General features: G+C 46.3%; 2 protein-coding genes across 2 annotated transcripts in view; both read left to right on the forward strand.

Annotated features, from left to right (window-relative positions):
* Positions 1-4,281, forward strand: part of SEC31A (SEC31 homolog A, COPII coat complex component) — an 85,662-nt gene extending 81,381 nt beyond the window's left edge. Inside the window, exons 26-27 of the mRNA XM_015417916.1 lie at positions 960-1,031; positions 3,757-4,281. Coding sequence (XP_015273402.1) covers positions 960-1,031; positions 3,757-3,936 — 252 coding nt within the window. The 3' untranslated portion in view covers positions 3,937-4,281. The remainder of the gene's footprint in view (positions 1-959; positions 1,032-3,756) is intronic.
* Positions 4,282-13,351: 9,070 nt separating this feature from the next.
* The window catches only part of SCD5 (stearoyl-CoA desaturase 5), a 74,539-nt gene continuing 61,710 nt past the window's right edge, over positions 13,352-26,180 (forward strand). The window contains 3 exon segments of the mRNA XM_015417917.1: positions 13,352-13,372; positions 15,842-15,907; positions 18,924-19,032. Coding sequence (XP_015273403.1) covers positions 13,352-13,372; positions 15,842-15,907; positions 18,924-19,032 — 196 coding nt within the window.

Genomic DNA, 26,180 nt, shown 5'->3' on the forward strand with positions numbered 1-26,180 from the left:
GGGTGTGGCCTATTATGCTAATGAGTTCCTGCTGGGCTTTTTCTACAAAAAGAGCCCTGTTTGGTGTGGCGTGTCCACTTCCTGTATTTGAGAAACATTTTTAGATGGGATGATCCCACGTGCTCACACTGGTGGCCTTCATCATTATGTAGCCAGAGCACCAACTAGGCCTAGATTTAACTGAAAATGCCAGAGACTGAACCTGGGACTCATCTAAGTACAAAGCAAGTGCTTCTTAATGAGCTATGGAATCTAAGGACCCAGCTAGGCTAGAAGACACAGTCTGCTCCTTCACATTGTAACATTCCCTGTCACATGTCTACTGCTGATACTCTTTCACGTCTGCAAAGTCCTCTTGAACATTTAGATTGGGAGGCTTTTGACTTAATTCAAGCCCCCCAGAAGAACCACGAGGAGGGGCACCTGAGTTCATATACTGTATCCTATGGGAACGGCACTTGCCTCAATAACCTGAATGAACTTAAACCTAGGCCAGCATGGTGTATTGTTTAAGAGTTGTGGACTCTAATCTTGAGAACCAGGTTTGATTCCCGACTCATCCACATGAAGCCAGCTGGGTGACCTTGGGTCAGTCACAGTTCTCTCAGAACTCTTTCAGCTCCACCTACCTCTAAAGGTGCCTGTTGTGAGAAGAAGAAGGGAAATGCGATTGTAAGCTGCTTTGAGACTCCTTAAGGTAGAGAAAAGCAGGGTATAAAAACTACTCTTCTTCATGCACCCCACCAAGAAGTGAACTTCTCCCAAAGTCTGATTCAGGTGGGAATGAAGGACACCTTCCCGTTTATCCCAAAGCTAGTTCTCCACAGCCCTTACGCATTTCTACATATTGGGTTGTGCTTGTGTGACTTGCTGCTTATACAAATAAGGCTCTAGTCTTGCATCAGTAAAATCCACCATTCACTTTTAACAATTTCCTGTGTTCCTTTCTGGCCTTCCAGCAAACCAAGCGAAAACTAGACGATGCCAACAAACGCCTGGAGTTTCTGTATGACAAACTTCGAGAACAGACGGTAAGCTTTGATATTGTGCAGCATTTGTACTTAGTTCTTCTTCTGAAGAGTTCAGTCTAGCTTCCTTATGCAAACCCTATTGCACTGTGTGTTGGATGTCCCATCCTGTTGACCTTATTGACTTACACTGTGTAATCCACCTTGAGTCTCGGCAAGAAAGGCAGACTATTAATAATATCAGTTAACTTAAACTAAAACATGAGGGGGTCTCCCATCCAGGGACTACTCCAAGCCAAGCCACATACGTAACTCCAGCAGTCAATGTTCCCTCTAAGCCGTGGAGTCTTGTGAGCAGAAATTCTCCTTTGTGAGCTACTGGCATTAAAATTGTGAGTGAGTGATTTGGCTACTGCATAAATTAGCCTGCTCTGGAGCCATCCTTTCTGAGCTAAGACAAAAATCTCTGAGCTGGAGGCCAAAAAACTGTGAGCTAGCTCACACTAACTCAGCTTAGAGGGAACATTGCCAGCAGTAGAACTTTGCCTTATCTATTTTCAGATTATTCCTTGAGCATTTTCGTTCACTTTAGCTTTATTTCTCTCTTCCCCCGATTCCAGCTCTTAACCAGGATGCCACAGTTGCTAGAAAACGATCACTCTTCTGAGGGTGTTTTCCTGTGATGATTGAAAGAGTACCTAAAATGCACTCCTGTGGTGGGATCTGGCCATCCACTTTGCAAGAGTGGGACAACCCACTGAACTGGAAGTGAAGAGCCTGAGATTCATACTGGGTTGGGCTCTTAGGGCTTCTGGGGCAATGCTCTAAACCATAAGACTGAGGGTGTGTAGCGTTCAAGAGCAGCAGACTCTCATCTGGAGAACCGGGTTTGATTCCCCACTCCTCCTCCACATGAGGCCTGCTGGGGGACCTTGGGCCAGTCACGGTGCTCTCAAAACTCTCTCCGCCCCACCTACCTCACAAGGTGCTTGTTGTGGGGAGAGGAAGGGAAATGTGATTGGAAGCTGCTCTGAGAGTCCTTAAGGTAGGGAAAAGTGGAGTATAAGAATCGGCTCTCCTCCTTCTTAATTTGTTCCTTCGTGAGATGAGTTTTTCAGAGCTTTATTCAGAAATTTGGTTCATCCCTTCGTTCACCTCAGCGGGTGGAGGCAGCCCTGTGCTGTTTTAGAATCTGAAGAATCTACCAGCATTTTGAAAGACGGGAAACTTTGGGAAATGGCAAGCTCATTTATTGACTTTACCTCGTTGATACCTTGCCTTTCTCCCCAATGGGCACCCAAAGTGGCTTCCATCCTTCTCCTGTCTTCCTTTTTATTGTCACAACAACCCTGTGAGGTAGGTTATGCTGAAAGTGTTTGACTGACTCAAGGTCACCCAGTGAGCTTCCATAGTCCGAGTGGGGGGTTCAAACCTGGTTCTCCCAGATCCTGGCCTGACACTCTAACCACTATGCCACACTAGCCCTGCGAGCTGTGCTGCATTCTTTTTGGAGCGGGGCAAAAAAAGGAGAAGGAGCTGCTGTCTCTTCCCCATCTCAGCCTGCCATGTTTGCCACTGGCAGATATATTCTACAGAAGCCACTTACTGGCCTCTGTGCTACCATGGAGTGAGGCCATGGCTTAGTGGTAGAGCATCTGCTGGGCCTGCAAAAGGCCCCAGGTTCACTCCTCGGCATTTTGTCAGGATCCACAGCAAGACAATGAAGTACACGCTTCTAGGAAGGTTTTACTTTTATTGAAAAGCCATAGATGCAGTAACAGGAACACTGTTAGGAATGGCGGGTTACCTATGCGCATAATAGGATATAGGGCATTCGTATACGCCCCACCCCCCCAAGCGCTACCCAATTAGATGGGCTCCCGCGCGTGGGCATTTGGCAGATTCTCTAACGGCTGCGGAGCTGGGAAAGTAAGAAGCTTCCCACGAAACCTAGACACGCCAACTCCTCCAGTAGCCTTGAAAGATACGCGTTACAGCTCAGATGCAATTAAGCGCATGGGAAGGAATGCAAAGCAATTAGAAACATACACCACACTCTTGGCAGCTATAGCTGACACATTTCCAGTTAAAAGGATTAGACAGTGGTGATGGAGAACTCGGCGAGGCCCCGAAGTGCTCCAAATGAAAAGACGGGGGCTCCGTTTGGGAACTCATAGAAGGGAATAGTCCCGCAGTACGCCACATTGCTCAGGCCGCACCTGGAGTACTGTGTGCAGTCCTGAAGGCCACATTTCAAAAAAGAGGTAGACAGAGAGGAGCAGGTGCGGAAGAGAGCGACAAGGATGATCAGGGGCCTGAAGACCAAGTCCTATGAGGAAAGGCTGAGGAACTTGAGAATCTTTCAGTTTGAAGAAGAGTCGGGGGGGGGGGCACGATTGCTCTCTTGAAGTATTTGAAGGGCTGTCAGAGGAGGAGGGCAGGGAGCTGTTCCTGTCGGCAGCAGAGGAGAGGACTCGCAAGAATGGGTTTAAATCACAGGTGGAAAGATTCAGGCTGGATATTAGGGAATTATTATTATTTTTTTTTACAATAATAGTAGTTCAGCAGTGGAATCAGCTGCCTAGGGAGGGAGGTGAGCTCCCCCCCCTCCCTGGCAGTCTTCAAGCAGTGGCTGGACAAACCCTTGTCAGGGACGCTTAAGGCTGATCTTGCACTGAGCAGGGGGTTGGACCAGATGACCCGTATGGCCCCCTTCCCACTCTGATTTTATCAGTGGGATGTCCTCCTCCTCCTCTCCCCCATAATATTCCTTCAGTCTGTCTTCCAGCTCTCCCCGATGATCATCAACGGCCTACACAACATCGCCAGGAGCATCGAAACCCGGAACTACACGGAGGGTCTGAACATCCACACCCACATAGTCAGCACCAGCAACTTCAGTGAGACCTCAGCCTTCATGCCAGTGCTGAAAGTCGTCCTCACCCAGGCCAACAAACTGGGCGTGTGAAGGAGGCCTTCCCTGCAGAGGAGGAAGCACGTGGCTTCGCAGATGGGCAGAACTCCTCTCCGCTTCACAGAATCCGAGGCAACGGAAGGCCGGTCGCTACAGGATCCCTACAGATGAGCTCTTTTCACTTTTAGAAGGGCCCACAAGCCCTGGTGCTTTTCTTTTATCTCTTCACCTTTTATGATTCTTGTCCTACAGATAGTATAATTACGCCACCCGCCCCACGTCGCCCGTTTTAAATGCATGTCCCCATGGCTGCTTGGAAAGTGGCTCTTATGAAATCAGAGGGCCATTTGTGTGTTAAGGGCGACCTCGAGAGAGAACTCTCTGCGCATTCCTCTGCATCAACCAAATTAAAAGTTCCTGATTTTATTTTATGTGCGTATGCTGAATTGTACCTTCTGTTTTTTAAGACTGGGTTGATCGCAGTTAGACATTAGGTAAGCTCTGTTTCAGTTCGGCTTTATGGAGATGGATGAACACGTGTGTGTGTGTGTGTGTGTGTGTGTGTGTGTGTGTGTGTGTATCCCTTAAGCTTGGAAAATATAAACCAATGAGCCCCAGTTTCCTTTTGTTTCAGGTGAGCATTAGAATACTGCAGTTAGAACCATGTTAAAGTTGCTCTCGATAAGACATAACATGGCAACGAAGTCAGTGACTTAAGTCACAGCGGTAGAACAAATTAAGAGTCCGGTGACACCTTTATGACCACCAAGAGTTTATTCAAGATATGAGCTTTCATGTGCAAGGCACACTTTTCCAAACACATTGGAATGGAACGGTAGGTAAGGTTCAAACTTCTAGACAGAACCAATGCTCACTCTAAGCTGTGGAGTCTTGTGAGCAAAAATTCTACTTTGTGAGCTACTGACATTAAAGTTGCGAGCGAGCGACTTGGCTGCTGCATAATTTAGTTTGTTCCGGAGCCATCCTCCCTGAGCTACAACAAAAAAATGTGTGAGCCGGAGGCTAAAAAACTGTGAGCTAGCTCACTCTAACTCAGCTTAGAGGGAACACTGGACAGAACCTTACCTACCATTCCTCTGTATCTGAGAAAGTGTGCCTTGCACACGAAAGCTCATACCTTGAATAAACCTTTGTTGGTCTTAAAGGTGCCCCCGGACTCTAGATTTCTTCTGCTGCTTCAGACCAATGTGGCTGACCACCTGGATCTTAATTCACAGCAGTGAACTAATTATGCTTTTGAATTCCATGCTTGTCTGAAAACCAGTGTTCATACATGCTCAAACATACGCACACGTTTTACATCTTGGCTTGTCCATTGGGGAGTCCCTGAACATTTCAGAGGATTCAGGGACTCGTTTGTGACGTCTGCTCAGGTCCCAGCTTGCAGTTGGCCTGGACTACACCAGAGGCTCCCTTGTGTCTGCAGCACCAAAGACTGCAGCGAAGACTAGTAGTAGAGGACAAGGTTAGTTATCTTTTTGAGTTGGTGGCCGCCATGATTGAACTTCTCATTATTGATTTCATGCAACTTCCCAGGATCCACAAACCATAGAGTGAGCCTCAGGAATTGTTGTTTTTAGAGTCAAGGCTGCCATGAAGATATTTGCATAGTTTGTACTGACGTGAATATACTGGCTTTTGATGTAAGTTGGTCTTAAAGGTGCCCCCGGACTCTAGATTTCTTCTGCTGCTTCAGACCAATGTGGCTGACCACCTGGATCTTAATTCACAGCAGTGAACTAATTATGCTTTTGAATTCCATGCTTGTCTGAAAACCAGTGTTCATACATGCTCAAACATACGCACACGTTTTACATCTTGGCTTGTCCATTGGGGAGTCCCTGAACATTTCAGAGGATTCAGGGACTCGTTTGTGACGTCTGCTCAGGTCCCAGCTTGCAGTTGGCCTGGACTACACCAGAAGCTCCCTTGTGTCTGCAGCACCAAAGACTGCAGCGAAGACTAGTAGTGGAGGACAAGGTTAGTTATCTTTTTGAGTTGGTGGCCGCCATGATTGAACTTCTCATTATTGATTTCATGCAACTTCCCAGGATACACAAACCATAGAGTGAGCCTCAGGGATTGTTGTTTTTAGAGTCAAGACTGCCATGAAGATATTTGCATAGTTTGTGCTGACGTGAATATACTGGCTTTTGATGTAAGATGCAAACTTCCTGAGAGAGGCCACGGCTCAGTGATAGAGCAGCTCCTTGGCATGCAGAAAGTCCCGGGTTCAATTCCTGGCACCTCCAGCTAAAAGGATCAAGCAGTAGGTGATGCGCAAGAGTAGATTCTGTCGAGTCCCTGCGAATCGTAGTGGACAGTACTGACTCTGATGGACTGATGGTCTAATTCAGTAGAAGGCAGCTTCATGGATTCAGTTTCAAGCCTTCTTCTCTAGCTTTGAAGCTACAGTCTTGGGACTGTCACCAAATACAAGTCATAGATGACGAATATATACTTTTGTTCCAGTTGACTTTTGATAAACGTCTTTTTACTGTAACCAAATGCATAATGGCTCTACACATAACCCAGAATCTAGTCCCCCAAAGACTCTTACTTCTAGTTCATAACCCAGTTACTCTCATAACAAATTCCTAGTGACGAAACGATTCAGCCTTTTACTTTGTATGTATCTCTTCTAGGAACAGAGGGCTTCAGTGATACTTAGCAGCAAGGTTGGTTAGCGTTGTTCCCATTTTACAGATTGGGTGCATACAACTGAGGTGGCTTCTGAAAAGTCGTATTGTTTTTGTGGTCTGGAGTTCTCAGCCTGCCCATCTCTCAGGTCCCCAAGGTGACTTCCGTACGAATGGCACTGGGCGCAGACACGGAGAGAGGTGGGCAAGGATCCAGAGATTTGAATAAATCTTGATTAGATGTGGGTGCTCGACAGCACAAATGAATGGTGTCTCCCCCTAGTTTGGAATATGAGTCAATTTTAGGGTGGTATATTATATACAAGAACCTGAAGGAAACTATCAGCTGAGAGGCCAGTTAGCAACACACAAGAGGCACGGCCTTAAGGAAGAAGCCTGAACAAGTCCTTTCTGTTATCTCAAGGATTCTTTGTGTCTTCAAAGCTAGCAGCGACAGACCAGCTTTTGTGTTGTCCCTCCCCAAATATACCTCCTGTCTGTATAAATCTGTTTGGGGTTTTTTGGATATTTTTCCCTCTACAAGAATAGGTGAATTGATCTCTCCATAGTAAACCATGTCTTCTAAGTTAAGCTTCAGTAATGGAATAATGGGCTGGATCTGAGCAGGCTTTCCACCGTTGAAAATGGGGCACAGGGCTATGCTGGGGCTTATGGGGCTTCCCACATTCAGAGGCAGCAAATCCTTGAACCCCAGTGCCAGGAGGCAACATTAGGGGAAGGCCTCAGCCTCTTTGCCCTCTTTCTCGACCCTCCAGGGGAACCGTTTGGCCACTGTGTGAGACAGGATTCTGGACTAAATGGACCACTAGTCTGATCCAGCGGGGCTCTTCTCAATTTCTTCACAGACAAAAGCCATGGGGAGGGGAATTGGGTGTGATTGAGTAAAGAACCTGGCTGGATCTAATGCAATAGAACCTCATTTCCTTGAGCTAAAACTCGGGTGACCAAATCTTGTGCTGGCTCTGGATCCTCCCTGTGTGACTGAAGGTAAACTGGCAGCCATTCTGTGGCCGGCTCTGCCTTCTGCGGCACCTCTTTTGTGGCAGCTCTTTTGTGGCTGTGCCCACTACACTGTGCCGGAATTCCAAAGGTGCCTGCAGACTCAAAAAGTTTGGGGACCCTGACATACGCGATGATCTTGTAATCCTTGGCAACAACTCAGTAAGACAGACGAGTATGAAAACTGCTAGATTACAGATCTAGATTGCAAGATTACAGATTGGGGGGGGGGGGATAACTGAGAAACAATTGCCCAAAGGGTCCTAATAAGGTCTTGACCGAGGAAAGATTTGAACCAGCATCCTTCTGGATCGCGGCTTGTTCCCTTCACGGCCTTTTTACACCCACTGTATTATACCTTTTCTACCCTCTGTTGAGGCAAGCATTTTCCTTCTCTGCTTTCTGTGGCTATTTTGGAAGGCCTTTTGTGAAGCCTATATTAAGACTTTGGCTTTAATTATATGCTCTCTGCTCATGCCGTTGCAGCAGGAGCCCCGGCTCATAATTAGCTCATTCATGGAATGCACTTTTCCTTGGCATACTTCATAAAATCGCTCTTTATGGGCTTGCCGTCTGCTGTGCATTAAGGGGATAATAAGCAGTCCGCTACATGCCGCGTTCCAAAGGGGAAGCTGAGTCGTGACTTCTATTCCACATCTTGAGAAGTTTCTCTGCAATTTCCAGAACCAAATCTGCGCATACAGAATTCCGTAAGGTGTACAGGAAGGGAGGCTAGAGTTCTCCCCCGCTCCCAATGTTGACGTCCCGATTCCTTTTTCTCCATTGCTTGGGTCACACAACAAGAACAAGCTACTCAGGACTGTAGGGGTTGATAGATTTAAGAAGGGCAGTTGTAGGCATCATTACTCCAGCCATTTATTTTGATGAGCTAGACTGCGGTAACTCTACTTACGTTTGTGCTGTAGTCGAACAAAAAAAATGGAATCGTGGATTATTTCTTTTATCCCAGCCTTCCTCTGGGGAGTTGAGGGTGTTGTGCATACGCCGCCTTTCCCCCCACTTCGTCCTTGAAACGCCCTGGTTGGGAGATCAGTGATCCCAAGGTAACCCAGTCAGCTTCGTGGCAGAGTAAGGGTTTGAACCTGGGATTTTACCCAGCTGTGGACTGGCATGCACGGAACTGGATGGCCCAGGCTAGCCCGATCTTGCCTGGTCTCAAAAGCTAAACAGGGTTGGCCCAGGTTAATACTTGGATGGGACACCACCAAGGAAGTCCAGGGATGCTATGCAGAGGCAGGCGATGGCAAACCCCCTCTATTCGTCTCTTGCCTTGAAAACCCTACGGGGTTGCCAGAAATCAGAGGCTCAGTGGTACCTTCCATACACATACTGTCACCAGCTCTTATTAAAACTATAATAATTTTGCCCTGACCTGGATAGCCAAGACCAACCTGATCTCATCAGATCTCAGAAGCTAAGCAGGGCCAACCCTGGCAAGTATTTGGATGGGAGACCTCCAGAGAATACCAGAGCCGGGAGGCCAAAGGCAGGCTATCAAGCCACTTCTTGGAACATCGTGCCCCAGTAGGAGTCGCCAGAGGTTGCCATAATTCCCAGGCACGGGCACACGCACACACAAAAAATGTGAAAATACCCCAAAAAAAACCCCAAAAACCCCTAGAATAATGAGAAGGGGGCACTTACTGGAGAAGACCCTGATGCTGGGAAAGATTGAAGGTCAAAGAAGACGGGGATGGCGAAGGATGAGATGGTTAGACAGTGTCACAGATGCAACGAACAAGAAATTGAGCAAACTTCAGAGGATGGCGGAAGACGAGAGAGCCTGGCGTGATCTGGTCCATCGGGTCACGAAGAGTCGGACTCGACTGAGTCAGAAGCGACTGAACAACAACAACAACAAGAATAATTTTTATCATAATACAAGCTTGCCTCTCGTTTATGTAGCATTTTAGAGTGTTCCAATGCTTTGTATGCATTTATTTCAATGATCCTTACAGCAAAGCTGTGATGCAGGCCTGTATTGATTATTCCTATGTCACAGGTGCCGAGGATGAAAAACAGCGGCTTGTTTAATATTATATTAAGAGCCAGTGTGGTGTAGTGGTTAGAAGATTAGACTTGGGAGACCCAGGTTTGAATCCTGCTGTGCCATGGAGGATTGCTGGCTGACCTTGAGCCAGTCACAGACACACAGAATTTATTTTTATTTACAGAATTTATATCTCGCCTTTCTGCCCTCACAAATGCCACCAAGTCAGCTAACAAATTACAACAGAATAAAATCACATTTTAAAAGCCATTTAAAATGGAGGAAAAGAAAGCAATGTAAGCTATTTGGGGGGGGGGAGGTGGGGTATAAATGGAGCAAACAAAGTAAAATGTGGCCTCATTGGTGCAGACATTATATTTCTCAAGAATGCACAGCAACGAAGCAGCGAGGGTTAGGTAAGCTCATCTCTTTTGAGTCGAGAGAAGGGAAATAAAAAACCAAGAGTGGGTAAAGCTTAAAGGTATAGTACCTCACATTTAAGCCCATCTAGAGATTTCATGCTGGGAGTTAGATTTGAGCTGGGAACTTTCTGGTTCTCAGTTCAGTCTCTTAGCCACAGATGTGCTCACTCTGAAAACCCCTTTGCTCCTCAGCAAATCAATAGAGCAGAGTCTGGAACTTTCAACTTCTGAACGATCCACTGCTCTGCAAGATTTGCAGAAACGCTGGCTCTCTCCTCTCTGCTCCGGGCATGCCGTTTGCTCTTCAACATGGAGTTGCTGCGCTTTTCCTTCTAACAGGTAAGTGCCACAGACATCCAAAGCGGAGAGAGCTCTGTTGAAATCCTCGTCGACACGTTTCTTAATTCTGGATATGCCCTTTTCTGAAGATGGAGCTAATGTTATTGTATTATGAGAATTCAATATTTCTAAGTGGGATTCAGAAAATTAGAATTGTTTTAAGGACAAAAGGGATATTTTTGTTCTCCTTGAAGGATCAGTATGTATTTGACCGTGTTCTTGATCTGCGAATAACTTGCCAGTGTTGTGAAGTTTCACGGGGATGTGACCATCTCTGTCACTCTCTGCCAGCCATGGATATCGCTGTCCTCTAGCTCCAGTGAACTATTTTCATTGGTCTGTGAATCTGGGTCATCCTGACGTTCATGAACTCCATATTAACAAATCCCGCAGCACAATACAGAACAACGGAAGCGCTGTCATCCCCCCCCCCCCAATAACAGCTCCGTAATGTGACACAGTAGATAAAATGAGGCCAGTGAATCAAGCAAAAACTGAGCGGCATCATTTAGTAAAATAGCAATGGGGAGCTAGATGGCCTCAATTCTTATCTCGTCTTGAGTACACAAAATCGACCTCTGGACGATCGTTTCAACTGTATCAAATTATACCCCGAATATTATAGCCCTAAAGAAAGCAGGGATTAGATCTTCCAGAATGGATGAGTGCTTGCACCAACGATGCACAAACTGCTCTAACAGGTAAACAATTTAGATGCATGTCCAAAGGTGTTCTTGGGTTGGAGTGAAGGAAAACAGGACAAGAGAAGCAAAATGCCTGTTTTCTAGACTCTCCTTGACCTTCTGCATTCCTTTAGACTCTGTTGTGCCCTGCTCAGAGGGCTGATTTTTGGCCTTAACAGATGGCATTCCACCTTCATTTTCGCACATTCCCTACAAAAACAGTGTCGTGTAGTTCCACCTGACCATCTTGAGCCATGTATTTGTTTTTGCCTTCTGCAATCCCTACTTCTGACAAAATGGCTTGGTTTGGACCTCTTACAAAACCATGATTTAACTTAACCAGGTTTAGTGTGATTGAATGCAGGCCACTCTGCTAACTGGGATTAATTAAGTGGGGACCCACAAGAAACTTGCAGGGAGGGGTCATTCCCTCACCTTTGCTTCCTTCCCTCATATCCCCCCCCCTTTTCCCTTCACCTCTTCTATGTCAGTCTTCTCCCACCCCCTTCTCTGGCAATCCTCTCACACACACCTTTCTCCCCTCACCCCTTGTATGTCAATCTCCCATTTCTCTAACTCCCCAGCCCTTGTCAATGTCCACCTCTTTCTCCCCACCCCTTCTCAACCTGCCCCTCTTTTCCTCTCCCCCTCCTTTTTTCTCTCCCCCCTCCCCCAGACAATACCTCCCTTTCTTACTCCCACCTTGGGAATCACAGTAGCTGTGGGCAGGATCCCTGGGAACCCTGCCGACAGTAGGTACTCTGCATATTTACATATAATGTTTTTGTTTGGGGGGGAATTTAACCCTCCTGTGCATTTCTTAAAGTTTTAAGATTTTTCTGCCAACCTAAGGGATCCCCCAGTTTTGGAGAGAACTCTCCTTTCTGTTAGGATGGCCCCAATCCACAGATTTAGGTATCCGTAGCAAAGAGCCACAAGTGAGAAACAGGTATATAGATCCATCAAACCACTACAGTTAGGCTTAACAATGGTTTTGTGCCATATCTGAATGCAGACATCCTGGTCTAATCTGTGCTTGTTCTCTGGCGATATCCCCTCAGGCAACCAAGAGAAAACAATGAGTCTCACGCTTCTCCAGGCAAACCAGGATTTGAGTGATTATGAGCTGAACACCCTAACCGCAGTTAAAGAAACCATGGCTTTGCATTTGTCTGAACTGAGCCACTCTTTCAGATTCTAAACCTGCCGGTTGCATTCTGGATTGATTTTCTAGTTTAATAAAACAGTAATAGAGCAATTTACATATTTTGATACGACAGAACTAGACACAATTAGGACTAATGTCGCCACCAAGAATTCCATGCAAATAGAACTAAAGATAGCCTCAAGGACACACCGTAATAAACCAAGAGCAGTAATATACTTCCAGCAGATCATCTTTGTCTAGAGACAAGCTGCTGCACACTGTAGCTGAACTGCCCTCTATTGCTCTGAGATTTGTTTCAGCTCAGCCTGGTTTCTCTACCCTCCCCCACCCCCGCTTTTCCCTGCCTGCCAGGAAAGGTTTTCTTCATATAGTGGAGGGAATAGAAGAGGTCAGTTTTTAATTGTTTAATGCCTCTTAAGGTGAAGGAATGCGCTGCACTGTACTTTTCAGATCTTCGCAGCAGTAGTTTTCAAGGTGGGTTATTTTGTGCTTCAAAAGCAGCTTCTTTAAACACTGCAGCTGTTACGTTTCTTTTCTGCTCCCCTTTCCCTTCTGATGCTCCCTCAGCTAGAGAAAGGCAGTGCACAGCACCGCTATAAGAAAACAGTTTTTCGTCCCTGCTTTTACATACTATCTGGCAGATAAAGAATGGAGCTCTGCTTTTAACAACTGGAATCAGACGTTACTGATGCCTGCAAGAAAGCTTCTCCAAGCCTAGTGATCATTTCACATCAGTCGTAATATGTGTACTCGATATGCACAGGGGTCATTTCGTAGAAAAAGAGGTGCAGGAGCTCATTAGCGTCGCTCATTAACATAACTTATTTGCATATGCCACACCCCCTGACATCACCAGTAGTGTGTCAGAAGGCAACACCCACTGCTCAGGCTCCACTGGACTGTTTTGGATTGCTAGCTATTGGGGAGGGGGGACGTGCAGATGTGTCCTCGCAGAGGAGGGAGAGCTTGTACCTGAATAAAACTTGTTCTTAAAGGTGCCACTGGACTGTTTTGGGCTGCGGGGCCGGCTCTGCAACTTACCTGGCTGCTTCTTGCTCTGACTGAGGGCTGCTGGGAGCAGGGGGTGGGGCTTGTTGCATGTGCCCGCCCCCTGGGCTCTTTACTGCTGGAGCTCCGCTCCTGTGCGCTCCTGCAGGAAATGACCCATGGATATGCACATTAAACCAGTGAGTCTCAATGTGTTTCATGAGCTTGACTCCCTAGTGTTGCAGAATAAAGCCCACAATAGAAGTATTTCTACTTGGAATCTGTCAGGAGCCAAATACAGTCATTCAAAGAGCATCAGCAAAGGCTAGGGTTTCCAGCTCCAGATCAGGAAATTCCTGGAGATTTGGGGAATGAAGCCTGAAGAGTGTGGGGCTTGGGGAGGCGAGGGAATTCTCAAAGGGGTATAATGTCATACAGTCTACCTACTAAACAGGCCATTTTCTCCAGGTGAACCGATCTCTGTAGCCAGGAGATCAGTTGTAATTCCAGATCTCCCGCCACTACCTGGAGATTAACAAACACACAAAAATTGAAATACAGTGAATGCAGTTATACAAATACATAGCATGAGCTCAGGACTAGCTGTAGTGCAAACCAAAGGAGCGGCGACAGCACACTCCTAGCTACTTGGAACATACTTGTAGACTTCGTGTCATTTTGAATCTTGCCAGAGCTCGGTTGAGCTCCATCACTGAAGAAAAGCGGCCTGATGAAGCTCTAAGGAATGGCAAAGCAACCTAGGTGTGCCGTCACTGCTCTTTGGGTTCGCACTATAGCTAGCCCTGAGCTCATGTTGTCTATTGCATGCTTTCTTCTGGAAACTCTTCTCTGCACCATGAGCTGGTGACCACATCAATCTGAAGAGAGACTATTAGGTCACTCTTCAACTGGTGCAGTTTTTATGCATGGTGGCAAAGTATTTGTTATGTGCAGGAGTCATTTCCTGCAGGAACGCACAGGAGCGGAGCTCCGGCAGTAAAGAGCCCAGAGGGCAGGCACATGCAACAAGCCCCACCCCCTGCTCCCAGCAGCCCTCTGTCAGAGTAAGAAGCAGCCAGATAAGTCGCAGAGCCCCCCTCCCACCCGTCACCCGTCCCAAAACAGTCCAGTGGCACCTTTAAGACTACGTTTTATTCAGGTACAAGCTCTCCCTCCTCTGCGAGGACAGATCTGCACGTTTCCTCCCCCCAATAGCTAGCAATCCAAAACAGTCCAGTGGAGCCTGAGCAGTGGGTGTTGCCTTCTGACACACTTCCGGTGATGTCAGGGGGTGTGGCATATGAAAATAAATTATGCGAATGAGTTATGCTAATGAACTCCTGCACCTCTTTTTCTCTGAAATGACCCCTGGTTATGTGTATTAATTCTGGTTGTAAGTAGAATTGTATAAGAAGACAGTAGTTTCTAGTGTGATTTGTACAGCGCAACAGATTATTCTGTTTATTTGTTTGTATAACCACCTGGAGATTGGCAGCCCATGCAAAGGCTCCTGGGAACAGTTACGTCACACTTTTCCGGCACGGATACTTCCACTTTTCAGTTACACTACATGACTCTTAGAGCATCACAGTTTTGCAGAGGTTAGCAAAATGACAGCTCTTTGTTTCAGTAAGATACCTCTGGACCAACGTTCCCTCTAAGCTCTGGAGTCTTGTGAGCAAATATTCTACTTTGTGAGCTACTGGCATTAAAGTTGTGAGTGAGCAATTTGGCTACTGCATAGATTAGTCTGCTCCGGAGCCGTCCTTCCTGAGCTAAGACAAAAATGTGTGAGCCGGAGGCTAAAAAACTGAGCTGGCTCACACTAACTCAGCTTAGAGGGAACACTGCTCTGGACCACAACTTTACAAGCAACCTTCGAGTGACCCTTCCTTGTGATGTCTTAGGAACTCTGGCATTCTGCCTTAACACATGGCTTGGCCAGAGGTCTTGCTGTTCTAACACGACACATGCTGTTTCCTATCTAGGATTGTCAACTGCTGCCTGGGAAATTCCTGAAGATATGGGGGTGGTGCCTGTGGAGGAGAGAATCTGGGGAGAGGCTTCGTCTCACATCTATGGCATACTTGAGAGCCTGCCCTCTGAAGCTGCCATTTTCTTTGGAAGAACTGATCTCTGTAATCTGGAGACCCCCCGTGGATGCTGGCATCCTACCTATAGCAGAAACGAGGCTGTCTGCTTTGAGACACCCAAAGGCCTCTTGCCTGTTTGTAGGGTTGGAACCCGAGGGGGGTGGGGTTTGGGGAGAGGCGGGACCACAGCAGGGTATAATGCCATAGAGTCCACCTGCCAATCTGTCTGTTTTCTCCAGATAAACTGATCTCTGTTGCATGGAGGTCAGTTGTAATCCCAGGAGATCTCCAGCGACCACCTGGAGGTTGGGAACCCTACCTGTTTATGTATGCTGGTGTTGGGTATGGGGCTTTCTTGAGCCACCTTTTTTCTCCCTACCTGTGGTCTGGTCTATGTCAATAGCAGCTCAGGTGGGAAAACAGTTGTCCCATTCCTTATTGTAGGTGGAGGTGCTGGGATGAATGAACGGAAACTAGAATCCCTGAGGAGTAATGAGTTTCTTCCAAACACAGATGGATTCCTATTTCGGAAAAAAAAGTTTTAAAAATAGGGGAACTGAAACCTGTGCCTAACAGAGAAACAAAACAAGCGGAAGAAAAATCGTAGAATTGTCTAATACCAAAAAAATGTGAAAAGAGCCAGCAAACACACAAAACGATATACCTAGGTGAAATAAACATAATTCCATGTATATATAGAACTAGAATTGATTCATTCTTAATTAAGAGTAACCCAAAATACTGAAAACACGTATAAAACAATTGCTCCAGGGGAGCAAAAGCTTCAAACAGAAGACCAGACACATTTCAATAACCAAGGCATCAGTGCTCAACAGAATAATGATAGTAACCATTGTATAAAACAGAACTAACATTTCCACTTGATCTGCACTCAGAGCTAATGAACAATTAACAGGGATTTCTCTTAATGCATCACACCTCTTTAAACATCCACAGGAGAACCCCCAAATTTAGAATGCAAAAATGATCAAAGACCCATTAAAGTCATGCTGGCTTGTGTTCAATAAGAAACTTCTTTGTCATTCCCAACAAATAGCAGTCTAATAAAGTCAGGCATTCTAGGCATTACCAAAATAAGTGCCACAGAGCACAATCTCGGTATAAGGGGGAGGGGAGCTATTTAGAAACCCAGCAAGTTCCAAAGGAAAACGTTGCTGATGCGGAAAACACAGCTACAGCATCTCTTAAGGGATGCTGTCTGTTCAAGATCCCTGTGAATAATCCGGAAATGGTTCATCTCGGGTTGCCAGGTCTCACTTGGGAAATGCCTGAAGATTTGGGGGATGGAACCTGAGGAAGGCAGGGTTAGGGAAGGGGAGAGACTTCAATGGGTGCAATGCCAAAGAGTCCACCTTCCAAAGTGGCCATTTTCTTCAGGTGAACTGATCTCTGTGGCCTGGAGAGCAGTTGTAATCCTAGGTTCACCCACTGCTGGCAACTTGAGGGTTATGTTAAGGGCCATAAAGAGTGGGTGTGGATAGCAGCTGGGAGAGGAATAAAGGCCACCCAAAGCATAGTTACCAGGGCTATTTTGGGGCAGGAACGCACAGGAACGGAGTTCCGGCTGGCTCCTGAGTTGGCCACGCCCAGCCAGAACTAATTAGCATAATAGGCCACACCCAACAGCAGAAACTTATTAGGATTGGCTATTAATTAGGGCTGTGTGGCCTAACATGCAAAGGAGTTCCTGCTACAAAAAGAGCCCTGGACCGTTTTGACAACAAACAAGGTAAACAGAATAAAAAGCAAAAGGTGGGTGTGGCTGGATGACCACACTTCTGGCAATGTGGGGTGTGGCCTAATATGCTAATGAGCTGCTCTGTCAGGGGTGTGGCCTATTATGCTAATATTTTCTGCTGTTGGGTGTGGCCTATTATGCTAATGAGTTCCTGCTGGGCTTTTTCTACAAAAAAAGCCCTGATAGCTACAGTACACACTCCTAAGTCCACTGACATCAGTAAGCATAGAATTCTGTAGGACAGCACTGAAAGTTACATTTGCGAGGAAAGGTACAGCGGTGAGTTTAAAAAACATGAAACAAAATTCTGCATTCCGTATGACTTGTTATGACACAACAAATGCAAACAGAATATTAAAGTTCCTTATCCTTTAGATTCACAACTGAACCCATGTGGGATATGAAAAGAAATGGTTTACATTCCCCAACTCCCCAGTAATAGTGAGTGTTAAGCCTTACATGACTGTTATAGGATCTACATAATTCCATCATGGGAAGCCCTTTTGTTTAAGCACATGGGAGCTACTTTAGGATGCTGGAACTGAGGTAGGGTGGGAAACATTCAGTATTTGCTTTTACTTGTGTCTTCAGGAGGTTGTGAGTGGAAAGGGACAGTACACCAGTAAATTGTCAGGCCTGTCTGTCCCCATAGAGCCACCCAGGTGGCTAACAAATTAGAACATGCAAATTAAAATGTCATCTTAAAAGCCATTGAAACCAACACACGAATGCACCCTTAAAAGAAGTTAAAACCAGAGCTTAACATAAGTACCCAAATAAGAATGACAGTTAAGGACATTAAAGAGGAAAGAGGGATTTGTTGGACCTTGCAGGAACTGATGCTTAACTTCCTTACAGCCACCCAATCCCATACCTGGACCGTCCCTGCCCTTTAAACCATCATCCTGAATACAATTCTAAACCTTTCTTACGTTAAGCTGGAGTCCTTGGCAAACATGTCTCATTTTTTGGACACCCCCCCCCCCCCGTGCTCCCCCCCCGCTTTGGGTAAGCGTCGGTGGATGACAAACAGATATTAATTTGTGAGGCTAGCATTAAGTAGATGTGACAGCAGTGTATGCGGGAAAGATTTTTCAGGGACGCCATCCTGAGGAAGCCCGGCTTCATGGCAAAAGACGGCCTCGAGGCCTTGCCTGAAAATAAACCCCCAGCTGCCATGAAACCTCCCAGCCCGTCTGTGTTCCCTTTGTTGGATGAAGGAAACGGTATATCAAAAATGTTCAGTCTGGCCAATATGTGGCAACAGTGGACAGAGATGCTGTAACGCTCCCTCTGTCTCTCTCTCTCTCCCCTTCCCTTCCCTCCCTCTCTCCCCCTTTAAGAGCACCGCATGGGATTCTGATTGGCTGTAGCTATGCAGGTCTTTTCTCTCATTCTCTTTCTCTCCCCCCCCCTCCTTTTTTTCATCCTCTGTTGCTGTGCGGGAGTTTGGCTCTGCCCCCAGCAGCAGCAGCAGCATAGATGAGACTGCTAGCAACAGATGCTGCACTCTGGGTCTATGCATCCATAGAGTAGACCCTGTTCAAAAAGCAGTCCTGAGCCAAGAAGATCAGAAGAAAGGGGGAGAAAAGGAGAGAGAGGGGAGAAGAAAACAAGAAATCTGACCCCCCTCCCAGGCTAAAAGCAACAATAGCCTTTGAACATCCCCCCCCCCCATAAAAGAGAGAGCCCCTTCGGCTGGCTTTGGCAGTCTTCCATCGCTCGCCGTGTGCCGGCCTCCCCTCAGCCATGTCAAACCCAGGAGCCGACAGCATGATGGATGGAGAGGGGGAAATGCCCTCCTGCAACGGCAGTGAAGGGAAAATGCCCTCCTGCAATGGAAGAGGAGAAGCCTTCCCAGGACCCGTGGCAGCCAGGAGCAAAGGGAAAGTTGGGCAGCCGCAAGAGATTGTGTGGAGGAATGTCATCCTGATGGCCCTGCTCCATGTCGGCGCGGTCTATTCCCTGGTCCTCATCCCCAAGAGCCATCTCTTCACTCTCATCTGGGGTAAGGGGGTCCTTGGTTTGGTTTTCTTCCCCCAGTGGCTGGTGGGGAAGAGCCACCCGGAACACGGGGGTTAGTTTTAAGTCTCTCTCTGATCCCCAGAGGATTAATTCATTTAATACCAGGCCTCATTGGGGTCGGCTTCCCTTTGGTAGAGAACCAATTTTAATTTAAGGGGTTACTTCTGAGGTCAGTTCTGTTTCTACTCAGGAATATTCCCTGCCATTTGGCGGTGCGTTCGCAACATCGATGCATCCAGAATAGATGTTAGCATCGTCGATATTTCCTAATGTCGGCTGGAATCACCATTTTGCTCTTAAGCCAGCAAGATCGTGGAATCGAAGGGGGAAACCACCCTTTAATCACCTTGATTGTCCAGAATAAAAGAAAGCTTGAAAGGCGAACAATCAGTCTGCTGATCTTGTGAACGCCCACTTTTAACACTGCCCTGGTATGTGCTGGATGTGTGTTCCAACCCTAAAAGGAGGTGAAATACCTAAATCTGCTCTCACAATTATTGTGGGAAATTGGTGTGTACATGCTGGGAGTAAATGTATGCTTAAATGTGTTATTTGGAATAAAGGGGGGCATTAATACGGAAACTGTCCCCTGGTTCTAAAGTCACTTGGAGGGGTGGGAGGAGGGAGTAAAAATGGATTTAATTTTTTAAAAGAAATATGAGTTTGGGATCAGGGTGGTTGGGAGGCTGTAAGAGACTTTTTTATTTTTAGCACCGGTCTGGCTGGCTTACTTTTAAATTTCGTTTCTGAATGGAAGCACAAATAAAACCCTCAGTGAAAGAATCCAGGGCAGGAATGGAAATGTCGGTCTGTTGCAACTCCTGAAGCCATCAGGAAAATTGCTATGCACTGACCTTTGGGGCCAGATTAGGCTGTAACAGCCCTAAAGAGTCTCCCATATTCATTCCCTGCTGCTACTGTAGATTTTGTTGCTGATTTCATGGCTACTGCTTGGCTTGCTATGTTAGCCTTGTCTGCTATATCATGGAGATACCCTTGGTCTGCTTGTGATAATTCTCAAAAAAGTCAGGACTCACCTTAGAAACCACTTTCTGCACTAGGATTCCTTTTCTTAGATGTGACTCTCCCCTTCCATCTACAAGCTGGGAAGAATGCCTCTGAGCATGCTGAGAGTGCTTCCCCCCCCTTGCCACTTAAAGGATGCCTCTGAGCATGCTGAGAGTGCTTCCCCCCTTGCCACTTACTGACCATGCATGTAAAAATTATTATTTTAATACATTATGTCTGTTAACACCAGCGACGCTTTACCAGTTTAACATAAACAAAGGAGAGTGAATTCAGTTGTGCACTCTTAGATGATGCTGAAGGAGATTGGTGGATTTAAGATGAAGGTGTCAAGGAAGAAGGGTTCTGTCCATGCATGTAAAAATTATTATTTTAATAAATTATGTCTGTTAACACCTGCGACGCTTTGCCAGTTTAACATAAACAAAGAAAAGATCCATGTAATCCCTTTAAGGTGGGGGGAAAGACCAGATGATCAAGGAGAGTGAATTCAGTTGTGCACTCTTAGATGATGCTGAAGGAGATTGGTGGATTTAAGATGAAGGTGTCAAGGAAGAAGGGTTCTGTAGGGCAAAAGAGGATCAGGAGATGCAACTGGGCAGGTTTTGAAGCCTGAGCGATCTGGTTGAGGACAGCTTCGTCACTACCCAATGTCACTTTTGAGTGACACTAAACTGTTTTGGAGGTCATTCGTGCCTAGGGTCGCCATACAGAAACGACTTGATGGCCCTTAATGCACACAAACTGTTCCCTTTGTGTCGCTGGCTTATTGATGCTGTGACCCCTGCCTGCCCTCTCTTCCCCCCTCATTTCCCCACTGACAGTGTCATCGCTTGCCTTTGTTAGCCTGTGCCTCCCGGTTTTCCTCGGGTGCAATAACTCTTGCAACTGCAGTAACCGGCAATGGCTGTCCCAGGACCTCTTTGTTTCTTTTGCACAGACCTCCTTCCCTGCACACGCTCTAATGGCGCAATCTAGGAAGGGCTAATGTGACATGTGATAGTTCTCAATGTGTCCATTGGATCTTAAGCCTCCCGTTTACTTTGGGAGGCCGTGCTCTCCTCCTCTATGTCAAACCAGGAATGCTCATACGGCATTTTTTGTGGGTGGGGGGAATGGTTCCTAGAATCTGTCCAACCCACATAGCAATGCCATGTTGGCTTGTGACCCTTTTGCTTTGACCTGTTTTCCTTTCAGCAATTTAATTGGTTATTTGAAGGCTGTGCATGCGCCATCTTTAGGATTGCCAGCTCTAGGTTGGTAAATATCCAGAGATTTTGTGGGTGGAGCCTGGGGAGGGCGGGGTTTGGGGAAGGGGAGGGACCTCAGCAGGGTATAATGCTGTAGAATCCATCCTCCAGAGCAGCCATTTTCTCCAGGGGAACTGATCTTGGTTGTCTGGAGATCAAGTATAATAGTGGGAGATCCCAGATGCCACCTGGAGGTTGGGAACTCAACACATCTTTGATGCTGAACTGTATTCCTGAAAGAGGATTGCTGTTTCTCTCTTCCTACCCAGGACATTGGGTAGCCTGGATACTGGGCTTTTGTTTTCATACAGGAAGAATACTATCACATAAAAGACAGTATGTTGTGTGGGTGTGGGTGGGTGCATTTGCTGATCAGTGGGCAAAGTCCTAATATCCACTTTTTGCTGATTGGGAAAACTGAGGCTAAAGTAGGAAGTCATTTGTGTAGGAATACTCATTAAGAACATACGTTAAGATGAGCATTGCTGGATCAGACCAGTGGTCTATCTAGTCCAGCATCCTGTCTCTGGAGATCAAGTATAATAGTGGGAGATCCCAGATGCCACCTGGAGGTTGGGAACTCAACACATCTTTGATGCTGAACTGTATTCCTGAAAGAGGATTGCTGTTTCTCTCTTCCTACCCAGGACATTGGGTAGCCTGGATACTGGGCTTTTGTTTTCATACAGGAAGAATACTATCACATAAAAGACAGTATGTTGTGTGGGTGTGGGTGGGTGCATTTGCTGATCAGTGGGCAAAGTCCTAATATCCACTTTTTGCTGATTGGGAAAACTGAGGCTAAAGTAGGAAGTCATTTGTGTAGGAATACTCATTAAGAACATAATGTTAAGATGAGCATTGCTGGATCAGACCAGTGATCTATCTAGTCCAGCATCCTGTCTCACACACTGGCCAACCAATTGCCCTGGAGAGCCAACAACAGGGCATAGTGGCCAAAGGCTTCCTCCAGTGTCGCCTCCTAGCATTGGTATTCGGCAGAGATAGATTCGGGGGGGGGGGATCGCGGGGGATCGCAGTTCCCTAGGTGTGGCCTTATGACACACTACCGGTGATGTCAGGGTGTGTGGCATATGCTAATGAGTTATGCTAATGAGTTCCCCTAGCTCTTTTTCTACGAAACAACCCCTGGTATTCGGAGGTTTACTGTCTCTGAACATGGAGTTTTCGTCCAGTCAAAATGGCTAGTAGCCACTTCCTCCATTAATTTATCTAATCCCCTTTTGATCCTTAGCCACCCAAAGCCTTTTATTGGCATATACATGAAGATACAGTAATCTAAATACAAAATCATGCAGAGTAAAATTAGAATTGCAGAGTAACATCATAATAAGAGTAGCATCATAATAAAACCTAATTCATAGTATCGCTTATCGGCCGTGAGACCATGGTAGTCTCCTTTTAAAGACATGCTTGTGGCCATCACTACATCCTCTGGCAGTGTATTCTATGAGTTAATCACTCAGTGAGTAAAGAAGTATTTCCTTTTGTCCATCCTGAATCTATCGCCCATCAGTTTCAAGTTCTAGGATTTTATTCAGAGGAAGAAAAAGTTATCTTCACCCACTCTTTCTGCCCCATGCATAATTTTATAAATCTCTGTCGTGTCGTCTATTTTCTAGTCCCAAAAGTCCCAGACTCTTCAGTCTTTCCTCATGGGGAAGGTGCCCCAACCCCTTAATCATCTTGGTTGCCCTCTTTTGTACCTTTTCTTTTTTGAGATGTGTGTACATTAAGTGCCATCGCTTCTGACTTATGGGGGCCCTATGAATAAATGTCCTCTCGTTAACAGCCTTCCTAGGGCTGCCAAGTGGGGGCGAGGGGCGGGTAACCCCCTGCTTTGGAAGCCCGATTTCCACCGCCGTGGAATCGGGCCCCGGGGGGACCGACGATTGTGGCCACGCCCTCAACGTGAGCAACGTAGCGCATCGCCGGAGAGCTCCCGGAGCCTGGCGAGGCTCCCCCGCCGCCAAGGTAAGTAGACTTGGCAACCCTAAGCCTTCCTTGGGTCTTGCAAACTGAAGGCCCTGGCTTCCTTTATCGAGTCAGTCCGTCTCCTGTTGGGTCTTCCTCTTTTCCTGCTGCCTCCAGCTTTTCCTAGCGTTATTATCTTTTTCAGCTCTGCAAGATGCCTTTTGAGATACTGCAACCCAGACTGCACACAGTGCTCCAAATGCCTACTCAGGAATTATGTCTAATCAGAAATTTTCACTCAGTTATCCTGGATCAGAATGGAAGAAAGGGGGAAATCATCTAATTGTTCAGGTTTCCTAATAGTGGACTCTTAAGCAGAGCTGCGACCTTCTAAGCCCATTCACTTTAAGGGGTATAACTCTGTTTCAGATGGCCCTATAAGTATCAGATTGTTTTATTCTTCCTATACAACGCTGGTGAGATCAATATCTGTCTCGTCCTGTGCTTAGTGTCTATCGCTGGTCAGATAGATTTTTCAGGGCACTCACAGGTATAGCATGAAGACGGCCACCAGCACCCCCACCCCTTTATCACCAAGTGTCTGATACTCTGAAGTACATTTCTTTTGAACATGGGAATTCCATTACACTGCCGTGATTAATAGCTGTTCATAGAACCATCGCCCATGGTTTTGTCAGTTTTTTAAAAGAGCCATCTAAGTTTAGTGGTCATCGTCAGGGCTTTTTTTGTAGAAAAAGCCCAGCGGGAACTCATTAGCATAATAGGCCACACCCCTGACAGAGCAGCTCGTTATCATATTAGGCCACACCCCCACATTACCAGAAGTGTGGTCATCCAGCCACACCCACCTTTTGCTTTTTTATTCTGTTTACCTTGTTTGTTGTCAAAAGGGCTCTTTTTGTAGCAGGAACTCCTTTGCATGTTAGGCCACACACCCCTAATTAAGCCAATCCTAATAAGTTTCTGCTGTTGGGTGTGGCCTATTATGCTAATGAGTTCCTGCTGGGCGTGGCCAACTCGGGAGCCAGCCGGAACTCCGTTCCTGTGCGTTCCTGCCCAAAAATAGCCCTGGCATCGTGCCATAAGGTTACCACTCTCCAAGGTACACCTGGAAATCTCCCAGTATTCCAATTGCATTCTAAAGGACCGAGATCAGTTCCCCTGGAGAAAATGGCTGCTTTGGAGGGGGGAGTCTCCTCCCCAAACCCTGCCTTCCCCAGACTCCCCCCCCCAAATCTCTGAGTATTTCCCAACTCAGAGCTGGCAACCCTGTCAATACCATTTTATATTTACCTGCTCAACACAGTGGTAACTTGGATTTTAAAACCATCCAGACTCCAGGATGGTGAAGTTGACTCATCTGTCTTGGTATATATATTCCTTTGTCTGTCACCAAGGTAACCGAAACCTTTCCCTCCTGTAATTCCACAATGCAAAAGCTAATCAGCCTTGTCGCCAGGTGGAGCGGAACTGACTAAAAATTCTGCCCTTTCTGTTAATTTAAATCAGACTTAATCAGGTGGGGGAATGGAAATCTCATGTTGTATTTACTTCCCCGATTGACTTTTTCACAATCTGTGCCTCTAGTAGTCAGTTTCTCTGACTTTTAAGTTATCGATTGGTTTCCACCACCATCTCTGGGACCCCTCAGCACAATACTGAAGATTGCTTTGTTTGCTTCAGGCAGGCCTTGGAATTTCTCTCTTTCCATGACTAATGATGATGTGAGTTAGCTGGAGCCCAGGGATCACGTGGCCGGGACCATTCTTGAAACAGCTTCATGAAAAATGTTCAGAAATGGGGAGGGTATGTTCAGAAATGGGGAGGGTAACAGTGCAGTCCTCCTAAACAGAATTGTCCTGGTAGAAAAGTGCTGTCAAGTCATAGATTAGTTACGGCATGGCTCCCTAACATGATGTCCGTGGGTGTCACGCCAGCTGGCGCTGCCAACACCCTTTCAGGTGCCCGCCAAGAAGTGGGCAGGGACAGGTAGGACTTTCGCCCAGCAAGGATTCTGATTGACTATTGGAGTTTTGATTTGGCTGTGTGAATTTTTTTTTAAAGTTGCTTTGGCAGCAGCTGCCACCACAGCAGAATAAAGATCTGCACTGGTTTACTAAAGTTTAGCTGTGGCAATGGTTTTGTGCTGGCACCGCCTCCTGTGGCAGCCATTTTGTGGCAGCCATTTTGTTTCTACGCTCACCATGCTGTGTTAGAATTCTAACCAGAGCTGACCCTGCTTCGCTTCCGAGATCTGACAAGGTTGAGCCATCCAGGACAGAGTCAGACCCCTCTAAATTCTTTGAAATCAATGGCCTTAGAAGGGTGTAACAATGTTTGGGACAGCACTGTAAAGCATGTACTTGCCTTGTTCCCATTATAGCACAACAAAGAGAGCTTGCTTTTTATTTAAATTTAGAACTGTGTTCTTTTTAATGTTTGGGATTCCAAGTGATGTGAATTCGGAATAATAAGCCTGTTCTTTCTCTGTTGCATTAATCAGCTTCTGGATTCAAATCCTTTGCTCTTACCTAATTTTTACAGACTTTCTGCTGGATACTCCTGGTAAACAGAATTTTCTCTTTATTATATGAGAAGCTGAGGCATCTCCAAGTGCCTGGTGGGCAGAAAGAGAAGTATTTTGCCGAGCATTGCTTATTTAGAGCCTTTGGAGGGTTATGACATTGATTACTATATTTTTGTGACTTTAAAATATTAAGCAAGAAACCAGCTGGTGGCACAAGACTAGGAGGTTGGTAATAGCCCCTGCTGGATGTTGGCTTTCCCTCAGTAATGAATTCCATATGGTAATGGCATGGAGAAATACCTTCTTTTTCCGGTCTTGAAGCTACAGCCAATCACCTTCCATCACCCTTTGTTCAAGTAGCATAAGGGAAAG

The sequence above is a fragment of the Gekko japonicus genome, unplaced genomic scaffold (genome assembly GCF_001447785.1).
Source record: "Gekko japonicus isolate JY-2015 unplaced genomic scaffold, Gekko_japonicus_V1.1 scaffold752, whole genome shotgun sequence".
Taxonomy (NCBI): Eukaryota; Metazoa; Chordata; class Lepidosauria; order Squamata; family Gekkonidae; genus Gekko; species Gekko japonicus.